The following is a 21,215-nucleotide window of genomic DNA, read 5'->3' as shown; positions in this document are numbered from 1 at the left end:
GCGGGAGATATCTTGTTCGTAAGAACAACTTAGCATACTGAGATGAACCTGTGTCGTATGACAATTTTTCCGAACCAAAACAGGTACCTTTAACCTAACCAAATGCGCACAAACAGCACGTTTTTTTTTTTCAATTTAAGTTGCAAGAAGCTATTGTTTAAAACCTGTGAAAATATTTTTTAGTAATGGCAACACCTGTTAGTGGTAGAACACCTCAGCTCGTGTCGCTCGCGACCTCCTCAGCAACACATGGGTAGCACGCTTCGACAGACGATAACGATTGCCCGTTCACAGGGCGAACAATAGATCGCAATAATTCTAAGAACAATTGATCGTGACATGTCGCGCGTGCGACTGGCACGTGCCTTTTTCAAAGCAAACCATTCACCACTAAATAGGTTATTCTTTTATTTTTTGTACTCAAAGGTTTTCTACTCTGCGAAATTTTAAGTGACAATATTTGAACAGATGATACTGTAATATACATGACTTTTCAATTGTGATCGAAGTAATGAGTTGCTCAACCACAAATTAGCTGCTCGTTTTTTAATCATTTATAGTAAAAAAATAGATAAACAAAAACAGTTAATTACGGGCTACTTGAGGTTGAACAGAGAAATAAACCTTTGAACAAACCCGCCTTGATTGGCTGAAAGTGAAGTGAGATTTTTCAGCTATTCGAAAAGTTCAGCCATTAGTGACTATTGTATAACACAGAATGCGATATACCATCATTTCCGTATCGAGAATTTATAAACTGTGGTGAATAGAATCATGATCTTTGCAGTTATCTAATCACCCTCACATAAGTTAGGCCTTCCTGAATTAGATAGTTTTTAAACATTTATGATATTTACTGTTGGGCCAATGTTTTTCGATCATACACCAGTGTGAATTAGACAATGACATGCATCATCTCCTCAGTGCCTACTGACCAAGACCGCATTTGACTCTTGTTACCTGGATTTGTAACTCACTTGGTCAACTATGACTGGCTAGCTCTGAAAGAGGCACCTGGAGAAAAGAAAGGCCAATATTTTACTGAATCATAGAAATGGAATTTGCAAAAAACTTGTTGAGTTCAAGTTAAAATGGTGATCACACGTATAATTATAAATAATAACAAATAACAAATAATAGCGAACATTATTAATGGTGTCATGGTTAATGCCATTTTATTCCATAAAATAAAAATAATCGCTTCGTTGAGAAAGAGAAAAACAACAATTTATTAATCACCAGTTTCATATAAGTTCATTGTGGTGTCACTCGCTGCTTGGGTACTAAATGCGAAAAATTCAAAAAAGACCCGAGTGCTCAACGTCATAGAACAATCTGACCTGGAACAGAGTAGCCATGGACAACACAGAAAAGATTGTTTCTTTAATACTGCATAATAAGCTAACCTGGCTTTCTTTCATGGGAGTAATCATACTGCAGTTTGACAGAAGTGTAGAAAATCACAGGAAGAAAGCAGAAAAATACTGTAAGAGCAACAACAGACACCAAATCTGTGTGTATCTTGACACAGTTGAAGTTTTTGCTCCAGCGCTGCCGCGTATAATTCATCTGAATAACAACAAAACAAAGAGGAGTGGAGAATCTCTTTAAAAGCAAATAGAAGATCACATGCTTTGCTGACCCAAGCAAAACTTTATTACAAATGTTTTTAACAGTGATGCTCCCTCCAAGGTCCAAACCCCTAATTCTAACTTGTAACTGCTTTTGACCACAGACTGCCTCTTCCACAAAAAAATCAATTCTCTATCTACACTCATGAACTAAATTATATAATTAACGGAAGAGTATGCCCAATTTTCACTTGAGCAACCTCTGAAGGGCATAACTTTTTAAAACTTTGAAAGACCCTTTCTCAAACTTGTAAAATTTCTACCCTTTTGTGTAGTTCTAGACTGAAAAAGGTATGTACTTCACTGAAGCCAAGGATATCCGTATAGTTTAGCATGGGAACTATTCCAACGATTCCATTGAATACTTTAAACCCTTTATCAGAGAAAATCAAGCCGGTGTTAAAAAGTTAAATTGTCAGCTTTTACCTCGCAGTTTCATTTGTCTTCTGACCCTGATTATTATTAAATTTTATTCAAAATATTTGTCCGTTTCTGGTTGGCTCAAATCCCATGCCTAATTCTTTATTGAATACTTTAAACCCTTTATCAGAGAAAATCAAGCCGGTGTTAAAAAGTTAAATTGTCAGCTTTTACCTCGCAGTTTCGTTTGTCTTCTGACCCTGATGATTATTAAATTTTATTCAAAATATTTGTCCGTTTCTGGTTGGCTCAAATCCCATGCCTAATTCTTTATAACCAGCTATTGTTGACCAAATCTGTAAGACGTTTGCGGAGAAGAAATAGCTGAACTACTGCCTTAAAACATGGCAAGAACAGGAAGGATACAACTCAATGGACAACATCTGCTATTTGGAGAATATCTGCTGAGGTAAATATCTCTGTTTAATACCTCCTCAAATTGCCGAGAAATAGACAAATAAAGACAGGAACTTAAAACACTGATCGAGGTAAGTATGCTTTAGCTTGTTTTCAAACAAGGAATTATTTCGAATAAATAATAAAACAATCAATGGAACAATTTGACTTTTGTATGATCTGATTATAGAATTCTGGAGATCATAGAGGGTATTAAAGGAGATCAAGGATAACACCCTCATTAGCCTCCATAATTCTTCAGATCATACTCAGCCTCATCCAATAATTGCTAATTATTCATTACAGCAACTATGAATAGGGTAAGGAGAGACAACAACATACCATATTTACTCGAGTAAGCCGCGTAGTTCTCATAATTAAATTTTTCACACCTCAAGTGAATTCAAATTATTTGAGGGCCACATTGATTTGAAAGTTGGACGTAACAAAGAATAATTTGTATAATAACTATGTATACGGTATTGTTATTTTCCATATTAAACTACCAGAATTAAAGTCTTCTGATTTTGATTATATATCAGGGCCACAGCACTCATTTGGGGGCAGTGCTTATTAACTTTCTTGTTCCAAATGCAGCTCTTATTTGAGGGTGGGGCTTATTCAAGTAATTACGGTAATCATGAATAATTAGAAAAGAAAATTGAGCAACAAAAATCAGGAAGTAAACACCTTTTTTTTGGCTTTTGTGTAGGTTGTGTAAAACAAAAGTCTAAAAGGGCATCTGCTCTCACAGGCTATCCTCTTCAGAGCATTAATGTACTTACCGAAGCAGATACATCTCCACAAACTTTGTAATCTTGAGCATCAGACACTTTTATCGTCTTGTAAGATTTCTCCAGATCATCATAGTATCCTCTGCATTTATCGCACAAGCTACTATGTAATGTAGAAGAGTTGGCGCCACTGTGGTTGGATGGTACAGGAACGATGTGAATCTGAAGGTACAAGCAAATGAGAATTGAGGCCAACAAGAAGAATTAACTCCCTGCTTTACAAGTAATACATCCTAGAGACACACAGGTAATCAAGAGACAACAAAAATATGTGTGAAACCCTGGTACAGAGTGACTACTACAACCGAGGCCACCTATAGACAAAGTTGACCAATCAGATTACAGGAAAATAACAATATTTTCTGAGAAATTTAGTCGTCAATAATAATAAACATGAAACAAAATAAACAGCATGTATCGAAATTAACCAATCACAACCTACAGACATGACCTTTTGAACCTGCTGAAAAAAGCCTGTGTTTCTTGGGAGGTCCATTAGAGTGTGTGACGGAGGCAAAAAATGTAAATGTTAGTTGTAATTTTGACTTGAGGTTGTATGTTATTGCAAAGCGGGGCAATGGTAGCAAAGAAATTGCTTGTAGATGACAAAATAACAGCTTGGGTCAAACAAATATGTCTCCTGGGTGTAAAGTTTTCAATAGGAAAACATTGTCTGGTGAAACATTGTATCTTCTTTGAAGAACGTTTGCTATCAATATTTAAAATTGTTCTTCCAGTAACTTATTGTTTTTTAATGTACTGCTGACTGGCCCAAAACCAACTTTCTTGGAATGTATTGGTATTATCCTCTAATCTGATTGGTCAACTTTGTCTAAATGGCCCAGGTTACAGTGGTCGCACTGTAATACAGTGTACTACAACTACTCCAATTAGGCCACGGGGAGGTCATACTATATATTAAACAGATTACATGTAATATCACTGACAGCATTCTGGAAACCCTTCAGCACAAATGTCTTAACCCACTGATGGCTGTGACAGCCAAAACAAGCCGTACAAGATTACACTGCTTTAAAATACTGCAACTTCCTCAATCACCTAAAACTGGGCTGAACTGTCAGTTGTGAGCATTGAGTAGAATGTCCTTCAGATTGGGATATTTATTAAATGCAAAAAAGTCAGCGCTTTTTTGCAAAATATTTATTTTTGAATTTAAACAAGAACAAAAATTACAATTTTTATCGTCATGGAAAAATGAAAAAACACCTTTTTGCCTTCAGTTTTTTTACAGAAATCATAGTTGCTAAATCAAAAGTCAACATTCACAGATATATCCTCAGTTATAACATCAACACTCACCAAGCAGCTTTAAAGAAATGCAGGTTTTTGTTGTCTTTTTCAATTTAACAACAACCCAGCACTAAACACACATTATCCTTATCCTTATTTTTACTACTGTAATATCGTTTGGGCTTCGACCTATAAAACTAATCTCTGCCGCCTTGTTATCCTGCAAAAGCGCATTATTAGAATTATTAATAAATCACATTTCAATGCTGATACTGAACCCATCTTTAAGGACCTCGGCATACTAAAATTTAATGATATCCATTTGCTTCAACTGGGCCAATTTATGTATTCTTGCAAAAATTCATTCTTACCTCCAAAGTTTAATAACAATTTCTCTCAAAGCAATCAATTCCACTCTTACAATACAAGAAATTCCCAGGCCTACCGTCTACCGTATTGTCGTACAAACACGAAGAAGTTCTCGCCCTTTTTTCAAGGGCCTAAGTTTTTTAATTCACTTGACAACAAGGTCATCAACCCTCAATCCCTCTCCTCTTTCAAGAAAAAACTGAAGATTAAATTATTGAGTAAGTACGAAAACAGGTTCATAAGTCTTTCCATCTTCGACTTTTCGCCTTCTTTTCTTCAATTGATGTGAAACAGCTCTAGCTTATAGTTCGAGGAGGCCTAACCTCTCATAAGCTCCTATAGTTTCCGTTAGGTCTCCTCGCCGCTTCTTTTTTTCTTCTTTTCCTATATTTTTTGTAATTACTGTGTGGCAAATAAAATAAAATAAAATAAAATAAAAAATTTCACACTACGAAAATGAGGCACTTAGTTCTGGAAGAAAAAAAACAGCTAACAGAACACTCCATAAACTCCAGTAGAAAAAAATTCAGACTTAAAACTGAAAACGTTGCCAATTTGGTGACCTGTGTGGGGCAGTCATGTACCAAACTACAGTGTTTTATTACTGCTATTTTATACATTCAACTCACTATCTCTTTTCTGATTGGCCAAAAGTGTACAGCAAATTTTTCTGTCAAGGACACGAGCTCATGGTCACGAGTAATCATGTCATGTATGACTGTGGTGCATGATTTCTAAGGGTAATCATGTCAAGTTCATGCATTTTGTGTTGTTTGCTGTCATTGAAGGAGCAAAACATGACTTCCAGGTTTGCTTCTTTGACCAAGCATGACATCAAAGAAATAGTTGAAGACAAGGACTCACAAAACACAAAGAGGTTGACAAAGGTGGCAAAGAAGCTGTTTGCTGATTACATGAAACAGAAAAAAGTGAGAGAACATGAGGTATTTTCACACGTTTAGAAATAAATCATCAGTTTCACTTACTGTAATGACCATTTTTTTCTTTGAGTTCTTTGTAACTTGAGTGTGATTATCTAAAATTGCTCACTTTGTCTAAAGTACCTGTGGGTTAACTTGCCTGAGGTTGACCTCTTAAGAAAAAAAATCCACGTTTAAAAAGAGAACAAGAAATGTCGTTGTACACATAGTTGATAAAACATGAAAAATTTTTAGGTAATTCACTTAGTCTTTCAGTGACGGCAAAGAAATGTACAGAAAAGTGTGCTGCATGAGCAAAGTTGTTCTTTTGCTAATCTTAACCTGACCTAATGCTTTTTTGATGTTCTCGATGCTGTCAGCATAGTGACATCTTAAACTCCCTATTCAAACAACTCAACATATTTAGAAGGAAAGTGTAGTGGTCCTCTCCCCAAGTAATCAATTTCGGCTCATCAGCCAAGAAATACATGAGTGCATTGATCAACATGGCTGCCATATTTGTAGGACCATGGTTGTTGAGATCCAACTGAACGGAACAGGTTAATGTTATTTATCATATGTCCTTTTTAGCTCCATTAATATAAAACACCGGAAGTATTGAGCCTGCGATCAATTAAAACCAATACCAGGTCAGCAGATAACTTTAAAAAAACATGCCGCCTCAATGAGTTGTACACTTGAGCCTGTGATACAGTCATCTGACACTAGTCAATAGATACCCTTTTTTGACAGCTGTCAATTGACCATAACATGGATGCCCACTATCAACTTAAACGCAGATTGTAAATGCCTTGGACACCTAGCTAATAATGCCCGGTCATCACAAGGAAATCTTGCCCGCTCTGCAGTCAATCAGAGCGTGCATTCTATTGTAGCTATATAATTATAATAAATAAATATTCTTATAGAGGCAATGATTTCCTTCTTTTACATGGCATGTCAGCTGAATTATACACATAGGTATACAGTACCTGAGAATTGTTATAAAAGCAGTGCTCAACTTCATCTAACTTTTTAAAGAACTCCTTGATTTCTGATTTTACTGTAGTTGGTGTCCCATCTTTCTTACTATTAAAGCAATCTAGAATAGATAAGAGAGATAATTTCCAACATCATGTTCAATATCTTCTGAAAAAAATTGCCAAAACCTTATATAAAATACTCAACACAGTGTAGCTTCAAAATATCAAACAAATAAATCTTGTCAAAAATACTCCACTACACATCATATTTTCATGCCCTATACGGGGCTGTGCCGCTGGACAGGGAATGGTTTTTGACCTCAGTGTCCTAAACAGGGTACATAATTTCATGTGAGTCTGCCCTAGACAGGCACTTAATTTCGTGCGAGTCTGTCAGCAGGGTATTGCCTGCATAGCCTGTGCAGCTGGTAGGATTAGAGGGAGTGCTGCAGTTTTTTGGCGGCGGAGCCACATGAAGATTGGGAGCTGGACAAATAAATTGAAATCCTGCCTGCCCTAATTCTTGGGTATTTTGAATAATCCGACAACCAGGCATACAGGAGTTTCTGATTAGATGAGAGGTGATCACACATCAGTCAAATGCTAATGTAAATCTCTAGTCCCTCCCAAGGGAAAGTTAGTGAGTTCAAGTGGAAATGAAAAAGAATTGAGCAAGCTAAAAGGCTCCACTCCACAATAAGATTTATGGTTTAATGAAATCCTCAAAACACTTTTTTTTGAGGGAAATAGATCTCAAAATTTAAGGCATGTCTTCTGCTATACTTTACTCAGAAAGGGCTAAAACTAATCTTGTTTTAAGACAGGAAACTAGCTCTATAACAAAAGCGCATCAGACAACATTGCCTTTTGTCATGCAGTGCAAACTCCCTGATCCATCTGAGCTCAACACAAAAAGAGTGCTTGATCATTTAAGACTGGCACTTTCAAAAAGTGGGTGGAGAATGCTGTGGAGGATTCTTGGTTTTGACTGAGCAAATGTTACCTTTGTCGATTGAGAGGTCATAAGCTGATGTGTTTCCTGTGTATTGATTTCATATGTATTTTGTCTCTGACAGAATTTGACCTATGAAGCAGTTTAGGGAATTTTTTGACCTCTTTTGAAGCATGAAGCTTTTTATTGTGGCTAAATGACCAGGTTTTAGTTTCTCAAGTTTGGAGTAACTGCAGAATACCCTGCCTGGATCCTGAATAACTTGCAACATGTAGTTGTCTTGTCCATGACTCGACTGTTATGCTTGGCCTGCCACATTTGCAGGTCAGTTTTGTATTTCACCACTTTTTCTGATTGAGTAATCAAATGGTTCCAATCAAGGTGACAAAAGTGGGCGGCATTCAAAACTCGTAAGAAATGTGGCAGGGAAGATTTACCTTTGCAGGTTTGCCACTCGCTTTACGTGGTGACTCCAATGCCAAGAAAGTGCCTCGGGCACAAGAATCCCACCAGCTACACAGGCTATTGTCTGCACGATTAATTTGATTTTTATTTGTACTCCAAGTATACTGAAGCAATGACTACAATGTGAATTTGTTCTATGGCAAGTGCTAATAAATGGCTTTAAAACAAGATGATGTGCATTTTAACAGGGTATGTATTTTAGGAATTTTTGTCCTAAACTGGGTCATGGGTTTCAAACCCTCAGCGGCTCACCTATAACCAAATATTGGTCGAGTACTGTCCCCGGAGTTGAAGACCCTCAAAAACCCTACACTATCAGGTGGCGCATTCCTATCTGACCCATATAAGGGAGTAACCCTCCTCCCACCCCCCTTTCTGGCCAGGCGTTAAACCAAATGCACTGTACTTAACCTACAATCATTGTCAAAGTGTTGGGAAGGTTGCCTTTTTTACCTCTTCTTTTCCTTCCTCCCCCCACCCCTGGCCCAATGTTGATCAAAACGTTAATGTAAGAGAAAACTCTCTTTTTTCAGGATTAAAATGGACTACTGTTAAGTTGTACAACCTTCCCAACTACTTTTAACTGTGATTGTACTTTGATATTCAGAATTTCTTTTTTTTCCTCCAGCCTAAATTGATCATAGGAGACAAATGAAATTATGCTTTAACCTGAGAAGACATTTTATGTACATCATAACTTAGCCTAATCCACACATCGAAGGTTCGATCATCATGTGAACAGATGTAGAATATTATTACCTGGACAATTAGACTTCTTCCAAATATCCACCGTAAAATCATAAGCATATTCTACCAGCTGGTGTTTTTCGGCAAAGATCAACTCCTTGCTGCAGTTTTTGTCTAGTACAATATTGTTGTGCCCGTTTAGAGCTTCACGGTATAAATCCTCGCAGTGACAACAAAAACGAAACGGCCGAGAGTTGCTCACAGCACAGTAAGTGTAGTTGGAAACTGCGTTTGCAAAGATATTGAGCAGCTTGGAACATTTCACTGGATATGACGAAGCTATCCTTGACTGTAAAACGAGGAAGAAGATACACCAATACAATGAACCATGGGCTAACATTTTGTTCGCCAGCTGAGCTCCACAGAAACTTAGCTTAGTAAACTTGTGACTTCCGCAAGATGGTGCAAGGCGGCCATCTTCTCAACGGTAATTCGTCCCAGACTCCTCACAGTTTGCGACCCTTCTAATATGCGAGCGCCTGCCTTAGCGCCTGCCACGCACGGTAAGTATGAGCTTAGCCTGCGTAGCAGGCCCTTGGAAGTACTCTTCGCGAATTTTTCACCCTTTCCCTAAATAGAAGCCTGTTCACAGGCTAATTACAGTGGCGCAAGAAAGAACGGACGCGCAAGGGAGACACGCTCCCTCTCCCCTCGCGTGTCTCCCTCGCGATACCGTTCTTTGCCATTATTTTTTTAATACTTCCACGCGCCTGCTACGCAGTCAAGTATGAGCTTTGGGCATTACAGAGAAGACGAAAGCTTTCTCTTCTATTCTACTGAAATTCATCAGAAACCAAGTACCAGAATGCTAACGGGGATCTACCCAATGTAAGCCACATTTTTTGACATTATGAGTATAGTCAAATCTCAACTGCTTTTTTCATTGAATAGAGGTTCTGAATAGGGTGAAAGGAGGAAGAGTGTAGGGTATAGGTCTCTCTCAATCAGGGATTTTAAATATGGGCACCGACATCTTCCTGCCAGGTACCATGTGATGAAAATCTCTCTCCAAATTGCTGGTTACCCGTTTTAGTAACTTGTGCCCAATTTGTGGAATTATTTGTTTTGAAACTACTTGCTCTTCCACTCTCGTTTTAAATATTATTTTGACATAATACCGTATTTATTCGAGTAATTGCCCAACCTGGAATTAGCGCCCATCCTAAAGCCCCCTCCCACTCAAATTCTGTAATTGAATAACAGACTTACCCGAAGGTGGAGTTTTCTAACATCTTCGCGTTTTGTTATTGCCATTTATTGTTTTGTTCCCACATAAACATACTACACTTACTAATAATCGCGAAAATGTAAGGTCGCAAGGTCCAAAAATTTACTAAGCACCCAGGACGGTTAATTGAATAAATACGGTATCTACAGTCTGTAAGAGTACAGAACACGGAAAATTGCTGCCCATTTGTTAAAATGGACCATTACAGTCTAATCACTTCGTGGAGCTCAAAGGTACTTAATTACTTCAAATGGATACACGTGTTTAACAAATATTTTAATGAAGATTAATCAAAGCCACCACTCTGAAAGAACAGTGTAATGTTCATAAATTAATGCTGTGTGCTGTGGGCTATCTGTTCTTTCAGCACCATAATACTCTGTCTTTGATCTTCAGGCAACAATGCAATTTGTTGATCAGTTAGACTCAAAACTTGCATGATAAGAGCAGCCTGTAAAGAATAGTCAAAGAAACAAATTTATACAAGTTAAAAAGGGCAGATTTTCTGTAAGTACTTGCAAAGTATTTTGAAATGGCCTTCACTAATAAAACAAAAGAGATTTACCAGAAGAATTAAACAATCATTTTTTTGTGTGTTTGTGGTCATGCATAAAAATAGTGTCACAGAAAAGATATATCCTTAGCAATGGTTCTTAACGATAACTATTGTAATCAATCAGTAATTGAAATATATTATTTGACTAAGGAAGATTTAGTGAATCTGGGACTCTGGAGACTGGGGATGAATATATGCTTTATTGTCAGCAATTTACTGTTAGCTTGTGTTGAGATGCCTCCCCCCCTCCCTGCTTTCCAATTTTTTTACTGAGGGGAGGAGGAATATGCACACAGGCTATTTACTGTTAACAATCTTTTCTTGCTTTGACACTTGGGTCTAAGGAAAAGATTTGCTAACGTCTTCAAGAAGTAAATCAAAGTTTAGGAGCCAAAAAATATGGGATGAAAACCTGTTCTCCTGACAGGTAAAACACATTATTCAAACTGGAAAACACCATTAGCTAGCATTTGGAAGAGAAGAAAAATATGCCTTATAAAATTGAGAATTTAAACTGGAGTCTGAAAATTAAATTGGCAAGTATTCTGTTTTTATTTTTCAGCAAATTCAGCTCATTTTGATGAACAAAAAAAAACTACACAAGTAGCTGAAGAAACAGGGTAATAACCTCAATAACTAAAAGTTGTTGCATTTAAAACTAAAAAAACTAATTTGATGTTGATGTACCTTTTCTTGATCCTGTGCAGTGACATCACCACCCTGTCCACCAGGACCCCCCGGGGGAGGATTAAAACCTAAAAAAAAGTACTTTTTTCAGATCGGATTGTCAAGTGATTAAGAGTTTCTTTATGCAAGAAAGTCTCTTTGCACCTCTCCGGGTTCTCATTAAGTGCTACCAACCTGCTAAAAACACTTTTTCCAAATTTTGAGTCATCTACTTTTTGTAGAAGAGGGGAAGGTGAGGAGAATGAAAGCCTGAAATTGCTTTCAGCACTCAAATTATCAAGCCGCCTATTTTAACATCCTAGCTATCTACTTTAAAACTTATTGAGAACCCTGGCTCAGGGATACATATTCGCAATTGTCCAGTTGTTCCAGACTACTACAATCTCACACAGACAATTGAGATAACTTCGAAAGTTGTCCTTTGGACGAGTAAGGTTTTGCTCAACCACAAGATCTTTTCAAAAATTCTTGTATGGTTTTATCATGTACATTTTGCCTGTATTCTGATTACTTCTTATCCACTGAGAATGACGGAGAATAACACACATCTTTGCTCTGCAATTGTTAGTTGGCACCATCTTTGATGATCCAGTATTTTCCAAGAAATGATCACAAGCTCAATTTTCACATCATTAACCATTGGCATTTTTCATTTTGTGAAGAACTGCAAAGACAGGCCATTTGTAGACTTTCAAAAAAGTTTTTCATCTGACTTAAAACTCGCTCCACTCACTAAGCAATTCATGGGGTCAACTTGTGGCAAGTCTAGAGCTATCATATTTGCAGAAAACGTTACAGCTTTCCTCGAGATGTGACATTTTATAGGGTGTTTCGCCACCTCAGGCGAAAAAAAGTCACTGCCTTATACGTGCACCCTCTTGTCTTCAAGGCAAACTAACAGACTGTGGCATCCCAATCATCCATCGAAGTCACCGAGTCTACTTTTCAGCTTAGTTAAAACCCTTTTCTTAGTAGACGGAAATGAAATGCAAATCAGAAATGATATAAAATGAATATGGATCCCTACTGGCTTCTTTAAATCAGTACCTAAGGTACAGTATGGTGGAATGAAAAGATGTAGACTAGTACAGCGAGCTTTAGTAACAACGACAGTGATGGCAGCAAAACTGTCACTGTTAAAAGGACTTTAACTTCTTTCAAACTTTGTCATCATCATTCAAACTTGCTTAAAATGTCACATTTAGGTGGATTTTCCTAGCAATAAATTATTTAAGGGACCAAACCCAAGATTAAAAGTAAAAATGAGAAGTTAAAGTCCTCAATGAACCATTTCATGTAGTAGTTGTGCATTGCTGGCAAAGAAATGTGCCAAAAAGTGTGTGGCACATGCAGAGTTGTTGTTTTGCTTATTAGACCCATTGCTTTTTTCTTTCATGCCCTTGTTGTTGTTGCTGTCATCATTGCCAAAGCCAACATATTGGTAGTCTTTACACTAGAGCCTAAATAAGCTAAGAAATATTTCAAGACAAGTAAATTTTAATTACTCCAAGTAAAATAAAGCTTCACACACAAATAATTCTTTTTTACTTCAGGTTAACTCAAGGCTATTTGACCACGCAACATAATTACGATTGATTGACGTGTTTCGCCTTTCTCAAACCTCAACAATCCGCAAGTAACCGCATGTCAGCTAAGTCGGTTTTAAGGATGGTTTTCAAGTAGCTTGAAACTTTCTTGAATCGTTTCAACTTTCTAACTTTAATGAGATGCAAAGTTAAAGTACCTTGAGATTTTACTTAGGCCTTCACACACAAATTTTTGGTTAAGTAAAACTTAGCAGCTCTTAAGTCTTACTTAACAGCCTAGTGTAAAGACAGCCATTATTGGCAGTGAAGAAGACTGTGATGATTACATAACAAGTTATCTAGAAGGAACATAAACAACACAGTGGTGGTGACAATAATGATAATGTTAGTGGTGACAAGGCGATAATTATTTCTCTTACTTTGAGGAAGTCTTGGAGGTGGTCCTCCTTGGTTAGGTCCCCACTGCTGTTGTGGTGAATGAACTGGTCCTGAGAAGCGCCCGTCATTTGGAGGCCCTGATGGGCCACGGTCACCACGTGGATCCCTTGGGCCACTGGGTGGACCAAATCTCTGCTCAGGGGGGGGACCTCTTGGATCCCTGGGTTGATCTCTGTGATCCATTGGGGGGCCTCGTCTGTCATCTAAAAAAACACAAAACTGAATGCTGTGGCTTTAATTTGACATTAGTTAAATCAGTTTCACATGTATTTTCCTTTGTATGACAGTTAAGGATGTAAAACAAAAGAAAACAAACCAATGGTAAGAATAACTAAACTTCAATATTTCAGAGGCAACAGCACACAAGATATCTTGAACATGCAGCTACATAACACAATATAATGTACAACAAGTACAAATAACAGTTATTTCAAACATGAACGCAAAAAAGTCAGCCGTGAAAACAGTTTATGAAGGAATTACCTCTTGGTGGTTCCCTGCCTCTTGGATCTCGAGGGTCAAACGGCATGCGGCGATCTCTTGGGTCCCCAAAATGATCTTGAGGAGGGCCTCTAAAGTCTGGTCCTGGTGGGCCTGAGGAGAATCAAAGCCAAGCAGTAATTACCTTCAAATATTATTGATTACCATTTACCAAAAGATTTAGGGTTCACTCTTCTTAAAAAGAATTACAGGTATTGTTTATTAAATTGAAAGAAATGTGTTCTTTTTTTTGGTCATGGGTGAAAGTTATCATGACTTAGTATACCTCTGCCATCTGGTCCTCTCATATCTGGAGGGCCCCTGAAGTCCCTTTGATCCATAAGGCTCCGTATTTCACCTGGTCCTCTATCAGGGGGTCCCCTCATATCCATAGGGGCCCTGTCTGGTGGACCCCTCATGTCCCCAGGACCTCCTCTCATGTCTCCATGGCCCCTCATGTCTGCAGGACCTCCTCTCATGTCCCCATGGCCCCTCATATCTCCTGGGCCTCTCATGTGTGCATCCCGCATATCAGGACCTCTGTCTGGAGGGCCTCTCATGTCAGGTGGCATTCCTCTTATATCTCGTCCATCTGGGTATTAATAAGAACAACAATGAACAAAATAAATAAAGCTGAAGGTCTCAGTTGGGAGAGGGCTGGTCTGCTGAAAGAGAGGTCGCAGATCCAAAACCTGGCCGACCAACACTCGGGGTCTTTAAGTAACTGAGGAAAAAGTGCTGCCTTTGCAATGACATCTGCAAATGGTTAGACTTTCTGGTCTTCTCGGATAAGGACGGAAAATCATAGGTCCCGTCTCACAGCACTTTCACTTATCTGGTTGTTCTGGAACGTCAAAGAACCAACACCACTGTTCGAAAAGAGTAAGGGAGGTAGACCCCAGTGGTGTGGCCAACCTATGGCCCTTTTCTGTGTTTCACACCACATGGTAAAAGTGATTAAAATAATATATAGTTATATTAAGGCTGCCTTGATAATTATTAAGAACTTGCTTTAAGTGAAATACAGACAGGATTTGGACTTTTCAGAACTTTACCCAGAGCATCAGATGTCCCCAAGACCTTTGAAAGTGACAATATACTATGGAGCATGGAGTTCATGTGTACCATTTCTGAGTGCAAATAATGATAAAATAAAGTAGATTATACCTGGCCCCCTCATATCTGGTGGACCTCTCATGTCAGGTTGACCTCTCATGTCTGGTGGGCCCCTCATATCTGATGGACCTCTCATGTCTGGTGGGCCCCTCATGTCTGGTGGCCCTCTCATGTCTGATGGACCTCTCATGTCTGGTGGACCCCTCATGTCTGGTGGACCTCTCATGTCTGATGGACCTCTCATATCAGGTGGCCCTCTCATGTCTGGAGGAGCTCGCATGCCTTGGGGTCCCCTCATATCTGGTGGGCCCCTTCCATCTCCAGGCCCCATCATGTCAGGTTCTCTCATCTCATGAGGACCTCTCATGGGTGGTCCAGATCCATGCTGTCCCATGTCGAAGGGTCCGGAAGGGCCCTCGTTATTTGGACCTGGTCCTCCACCAAATGGACCTGAGTGCATTAAAGGCTTTGGCTGTTGAACACCTACTGGTTGTATTGGTGCAGCTGGCTCTGTAGGGCGATGCAATATGCCCTGTAATAAAGAAAATATATCTCTTAGTCACTGTAAACAAGCAGTCTGACCAACATTGTGTTGATGGAAACTCCTGTACATTTGGAGTAGTCAGGTCTTGCTAAAAGATGTCTTTAGCTAAGGAGCAATAAGATGGAAGTACACAAAAATGTGAAAACATCAGACCAAGATTTAGCAGGTAACTAGTACTGTGGAGAGAGCTGCTGAAAAATAACCCTGGCTTATACAAAAATCTGGGAGGAATGTTGGAACAAGACAGTGACATCTATTTTTATTTAAACAACAAAGGGCCAAGGGAATGACAAATATATATGCTATAAGGAGGTTTCATTACATCAAGGTTCTTTTCCATATATAAATACTATTACTGGGGCTAAGAATATCATCCGTTATACCAAAGCCTTTGTTATATAGAGGCTCATTATATCTACGTTTCACCGTATTTTAAAAATAAGAACTATCCATACAAATCAGTTTATTCCAAAATGGTATGCTAGACTTTGAGGGGTTTTAGTAAAAATTAGAGGAAAGACTAATATTTCAATTTCAAAATGACCAGTCTGGCTGGCAGGTTCTGACTTTTGGAAAGTGCCCTTTCATGATCTATGGCATCCAAACATTAGGAAAGAAACCCAAAAGAAGCAGGAAGGAGAGTAGGAAAAAGGTTAAAGTCATGGGGGCAGAGTCATTATTAAACCCCAAAATAAGGTGAGTGCCTTAACTTTGGAAGCTGCAATTTAGCATCAGGAACAGAAGGTTCAACTTATAAAACAAAGTATTGGGGCAGTTTCAGTTCTATCAGAAACCCGACAGGCTTCAAAAGGTGTTGTTTGGCAAAGTTTTCAGGGGCAAATGGTTTTACTCTTTAAACCCTTGGAGTGACCAGCAGCTAACTTTTCTCTACAATACGACTATTTATCCTTTGTGCCTAATAGCAGCCAAATTTCTTTCATTATTTCCCTGGACATAAATAGTTCTATTCAAATGTTCAGCCAAAGAGCTTTCATTTACATGGTAAAAACATAGGATTTTGGCCACAGACTTTAAAGTAAGAACTACATCTGTACATACTAAATAAATAGCACCATGTAAATGTACTCCCAAAGAGGTTTTGTTTGAATAGTGACACTAAACAACTTTATCCACAGACTCAAAAGACAAAGTTAGAACAACATACTAAGTTAATAAAAAATACGAAGTGAAAGTACTGCTTAAGACTTTTCATTTGAATGGTAACACCATAGGATTTGTGGCAAATGACCTTGCCATAACTTGGTCTAGGGGTGAAAGGGTTACCAGTAAATAAGGAAATAAATGTTGCCAGATTTCTAACAGAAATGATCACTTAGGTCTACCTTGTCAAACATTCCAAATTCTATTTGTTGGTTCCAAAGACATTTCCAGATAATACATTGTGCTATTTTGAAACACCAATGAAATACTAGGTAAGCTTTCCAAGAAAACATGATATCATCACACTTGAAAATAACACGTTGTATGAAGAATATACATGCTGATATATTACGGTCTGAAGGGTTAAGAAACCAACCTGAGCAATCACAGGATCAACAATTTTCATAACAACTTGAGCCTGAAGTAAGGCATATGCAAGCTGAGGATTCTGAAGTAACATCTGACGGGCTTCTTCAGGATTGTTCTGTATACAGATCTGTGGGAATTTGGTGTTAAAACAAACTCACACTTAACGGACTACTTCATTTTGCACACAGTGGAAGGTAAAAGTGTATATTAATAAAGACTAAAAGTTTGTAAGTATGGTTTTCAGCACTAAATGTGAAGGAAAGCACAGGGTACAGATAGGGATATAGATAATAGCCAGGAGCGGAGGAAATACCCAGCTCTCAACATATTTTTTCCAGCTGATAAAAATTGCAGTCTTTAAAAACACAACTGTTTTCTTCTCATATTACCCACCCATCAAATGCCACTTTCCGTCTGTTATAAATTTAAACTACATCCCTGTACAGAGGAGTTCAATTTGTCGTGGGAACATCCAAAACTCTATTTGAAAACACTTATGATGGTTACTTTGATAATGCAGTCATTGTGGTACATTTCCATTACACAACAATTTGCAGTAAACAATGGTGAATCATACCATCAGTATCAACTGTAAAATTTAACTGCAGTCAAGGTCACAAATAACACCTCTACGTCCTGTGAGGAAAGTCAAGTTTTCAGGCAGGTATGTTTTCTGTCTTACATCTAAAGTACCAGTAAATATTTAATATTTACTGGTACTTTAGATACTGAAACATGAGATTTCATTCACACCTACAAAGGTTTTTTAGGTTTTGCTGTTAATGTCCCTTGTGGCATCCAGTAAGCCCTCAACCGTGCAAGCACACCGTCAATGAACTCGCGCACAGAAAATTCTATTCAACCACATCACAGATGACTGCATAACATTATAAAAGTGCTTATCTCATACATGTACAAAGTAAGTAGTTTAAAACAAAGAGTTCTGTACCTTCATTTGTTTCATAAGCTCAAACATTTGCTCAGGTGGTAAACTGGCCACTGCTTGTGTAATAGCTTCTGGAGCTTCCTCAGGGGCAACAGAGGGACCATAGGGGTTCACCTCTGGACGGGAACTTCCCTCCATACCTAGGATAGAAGAAGGTACTTGGGTTGTAATCTACCACAACACAGAATAGTATGGTGACCGGTCATTTGGCCAACGCGTCATTTCGCCAACGACTTAAGACATTTGCGACTGTATTCGTCATAGGTTTCTGATTACTTAGTTTCTTGCAACTGAAGCTTTGAGCAAGAATATCCTTTCAGACAGGAGATAGTCAGTTGGCAGTTGTCCTCTATTTGTCTGTCAACTTTCACAAATGTGTTAGTGTTTCATTTTAAGGTTAAATTAGACCAGCTATTTTGTGCAGCGAGTTCTACGGTCACGATTGACTTCAAACTTGCAGATATAAAACTAGATAGCTCTGAGGCTTATTTGCCGAAGTTAGAGAAAAATCTGTCTTAGGGTTTCGAAATTATTGATACTTTTTGTAAAAATGCGGTTTTAAACATATGCCAATATCTCAAACGTTTTTATACCTACAAGAAAATAAATAACATTTTCTTAAAGTCCGACCATTTTTTATTAAGGATGCCAAAAATCACAGAAATCGGTTAAATCATTCCTGCCAAAAAAACGCAATTCAAAATATAACCAATGTGCAAATAAATAGGTTTGGGCCACCTTAACCCATTTGCCTCTGAGCCGCCTGTAACTGCCTGTGTGGGTCCACATCCTTTCTACCGCTTGTGACATCATCAGTTTAAATGGTCAAGGACAACTTTTCTGCAGACTTGTACAGAGTGAAGAGATCTTTCAAACCATACCAGAATGAGCTCAATACAGTCCAGGACACCAGAGAAAAAGGCAAAAAAACAATGTAACATTCTCCCAAAAACTCCCATAAAAATCAGGTGAAAAAAATCTGCAAAAGGTGATTTTGATTAACCCATTCAGCCCTTAGCTGCCTGTAACCACCTATGCACATCCACATCCCTTCTACTGCTTGTGACATCATCAGTTTTAATGGTCAAGGACAACTTGTGCAGAGTGAAGAGATCTTTCAAACCATACCAGAATGAGCACAATTCAGTCAAGGACACCGGAGAAAAAGGCAAAAAAAAAAAATGTCACATTGACCTGAAAATTTCCATGAAAATCTTGTTCCACTACCCTCCTACGTTTCCTTTCATCTAAGCATCTGGATCAGAAAGCCACAATATGTACAACCTGTAAATGGCTTTATGGTATGTTTTAGCTCTTTATAGCAGGACAGTGACCAGAAAACAGCTTGACTAGCTTCAAAACATGTTGTTCAGCAAGATTTCCAGGGGCAAATAGATGAAATCATGACAATAATATTATTAAAATCTGTTTCAGTTAACATCTATACCCTTCTCACCTTTCATTTCTTCCCTGTTCTTTTCTGAGGCAGCGCTATCCACTCGCAAGGCTCTTCCGTTCAGTTCATATCCATTTAAGTTTCTCATAGCACTCAAGGCTGTCTCCTGGTCTTTGTATTCACAAAAGCCATAACCTTTTGGCTTTCCAGTTTCACGATCAAAAACCAGTCTGTAAAATGAAAATAACAGTATTTTTTTTAATGAAATTCAATGTTTCTAACTGGTTAACCTTCACACATCCAATCAATGTTAACTTTTGTGAGGTACATGAAATAGTACACTTATATTATTGGACCTTTATTAGCAGTTTCACAAGTTTCACCTTCACTAGTTTCTTTGGAGATGTACATGTAATGCCTTGCTGTAATAGAAATGCTGTTAAACCATTTACCTAATTATCAGTATCACTATCATTATAATTATCATTATCATTACTTTTTTTTTCATAAGTTTTAAACTAGTTGAGTTTGAGTGGTATTCTTCATCTCATATTTTCAACTCCACTTTTCTTTCTCAGAGTATAATAACTATTGAGTCATGTCCAAGTACAACAAAACCCTTTAGGACAACAATGATTAAAACATTGAAATGATGAATATATGAATTTTGCTGTAAATATCACAGATTCTACAACAACAATGATCAATTTCAGTTAAAATCTCTTTTATTGGGCTTCACTCCTTTAGGAAAAAATTAATAATAATCACACTGAAGAACACAAAAATATTTTAAAAGATTAACCAGTGGTAACTCATTTGAACTAACCAGTAAATTTTAAATATTTTTTTTGGCTTTCAGGTATTCCAAGCACAGGGTATTGTTTTCATCTGGGCATTCTCAAGATATTCTAGAGCTGTACAAGTTGAGCCACAATGTCATGTTTGAGTGTTAAAACTGGTCACATGAAAAGTGGTGCAAGGATCATGATTCCTCATTTGTGTAATAATAAATAAACCGTACTACAGATACTGACCTAAAGCTGACAACAGGTCCAACTTCAGAGAAGATATCTTTAAGCTGCTCCTCTGATGCTTCATATGGAATATTTCCAACTAAGTGCAAGTAAAGAAAAGATATAAGACAAGCACTTTTTAAAATCAAATGCTGTTTCCTTTTTTGTATTTCCTCAATTAAGCACCTACCCTCTAAAGGCACCTTATAATTCAACCAAATGAGCAATAAGCACCCCGCCCCCTTACACTTAATTAAAATAGTTAGGATTTTATGAGAACACCTATTTCCTCAATGTTATACATGTTGTAGTTTACATTATTTTTTTCCACAAAGAAAGACTTTTTCCTTATTGTTAAAGTTATTTTTATGTTCTTACTGCAGCAGTATCAACAGCCACTTTGTAGCTGGACCTTTGTCATGTTCAAATTTACCAAAGATGCAAAATGAATTTTCTTTCTTCACAAGACATATGCCTGACCAAGTCATTATTTGGCTGGACAAAACAAAATGAGGTACATGTACGAGCCAATCAAGGATGCAATTTGCCTCTTAAATGAAAATTGTGCATGGTAGATACAGAATTTGCAAAACATCAGAAACATTTCAAACAGTACAGCGAATCATTCTAGTTTCAATTGTGTAACAAAGAACCTCGGGGAAATTTTAAGAGGCTTAAATGATTGAACTCCACAAAGTTAAACCAAATTAGCAGTAATTTTGTAACTGACCTGGTGAGAGAAACGATCATTCTATTTTTCCCCAAAACGACCGACATTCAAAATACCGTATGAGGGCAAGAGATCG

The 21,215-nt window shown here is 37.8% G+C and overlaps 2 protein-coding genes across 2 annotated transcripts in view; both read right to left on the bottom strand.

Annotated features, from left to right (window-relative positions):
- Positions 1-399: 399 nt before the first annotated feature.
- LOC140952879 (osteopetrosis-associated transmembrane protein 1-like) lies at positions 400-9,364 on the bottom strand. The gene is made up of 5 exons (XM_073402332.1): positions 8,941-9,364; positions 6,774-6,883; positions 3,233-3,403; positions 1,407-1,569; positions 400-1,014 (listed from the first exon to the last, which is right to left on the bottom strand). The coding sequence occupies exons 1-5, from the start codon at positions 9,266-9,268 to the stop codon at positions 986-988; spliced, it is 801 nt and encodes a 266-aa protein (XP_073258433.1). The 5' UTR covers positions 9,269-9,364; the 3' UTR covers positions 400-985.
- Positions 9,365-10,411: 1,047 nt separating this feature from the next.
- LOC140952870 (uncharacterized) overlaps positions 10,412-21,215 on the bottom strand; it is a 15,640-nt gene continuing 4,836 nt past the window's right edge. The window contains exons 2-11 of the mRNA XM_073402321.1: positions 20,431-20,509; positions 19,457-19,626; positions 18,004-18,140; positions 17,062-17,181; positions 15,032-15,512; positions 14,151-14,456; positions 13,868-13,978; positions 13,366-13,587; positions 11,400-11,467; positions 10,412-10,607 (exon numbers count right to left, since the gene is read on the bottom strand). Coding sequence (XP_073258422.1) covers positions 10,488-10,607; positions 11,400-11,467; positions 13,366-13,587; positions 13,868-13,978; positions 14,151-14,456; positions 15,032-15,512; positions 17,062-17,181; positions 18,004-18,140; positions 19,457-19,626; positions 20,431-20,509 — 1,814 coding nt within the window. The 3' untranslated portion in view covers positions 10,412-10,487. The remainder of the gene's footprint in view (positions 10,608-11,399; positions 11,468-13,365; positions 13,588-13,867; positions 13,979-14,150; positions 14,457-15,031; positions 15,513-17,061; positions 17,182-18,003; positions 18,141-19,456; positions 19,627-20,430; positions 20,510-21,215) is intronic.

Source organism: Porites lutea, chromosome 1 (assembly GCF_958299795.1).
Source record: "Porites lutea chromosome 1, jaPorLute2.1, whole genome shotgun sequence".
Taxonomy (NCBI): Eukaryota; Metazoa; Cnidaria; class Anthozoa; order Scleractinia; family Poritidae; genus Porites; species Porites lutea.
This window is presented reverse-complemented; position numbering and strand designations above follow the sequence as displayed.

What these genes read in the sequence shown, in the direction of transcription:
- LOC140952879 (XM_073402332.1), bottom strand. Translation starts at nt 9,268, where the DNA reads ATGTTAGCCCATGGTTCATTGTATTGGTGTATCTTCTTCCTCGTTTTA. An exon ending in GAAGAAGTCTAATTGTCCAG is followed by an intron (nt 6,884 to 8,940) that starts GTAATAATATTC and finishes TATCTATTCTAG; the next exon opens with ATTGCTTTAATAGTAAGAAA. An exon ending in GTGGAGATGTATCTGCTTCG is followed by an intron (nt 1,570 to 3,232) that starts GTAAGTACATTA and finishes GTTGTTATTCAG; the next exon opens with ATGAATTATACGCGGCAGCG.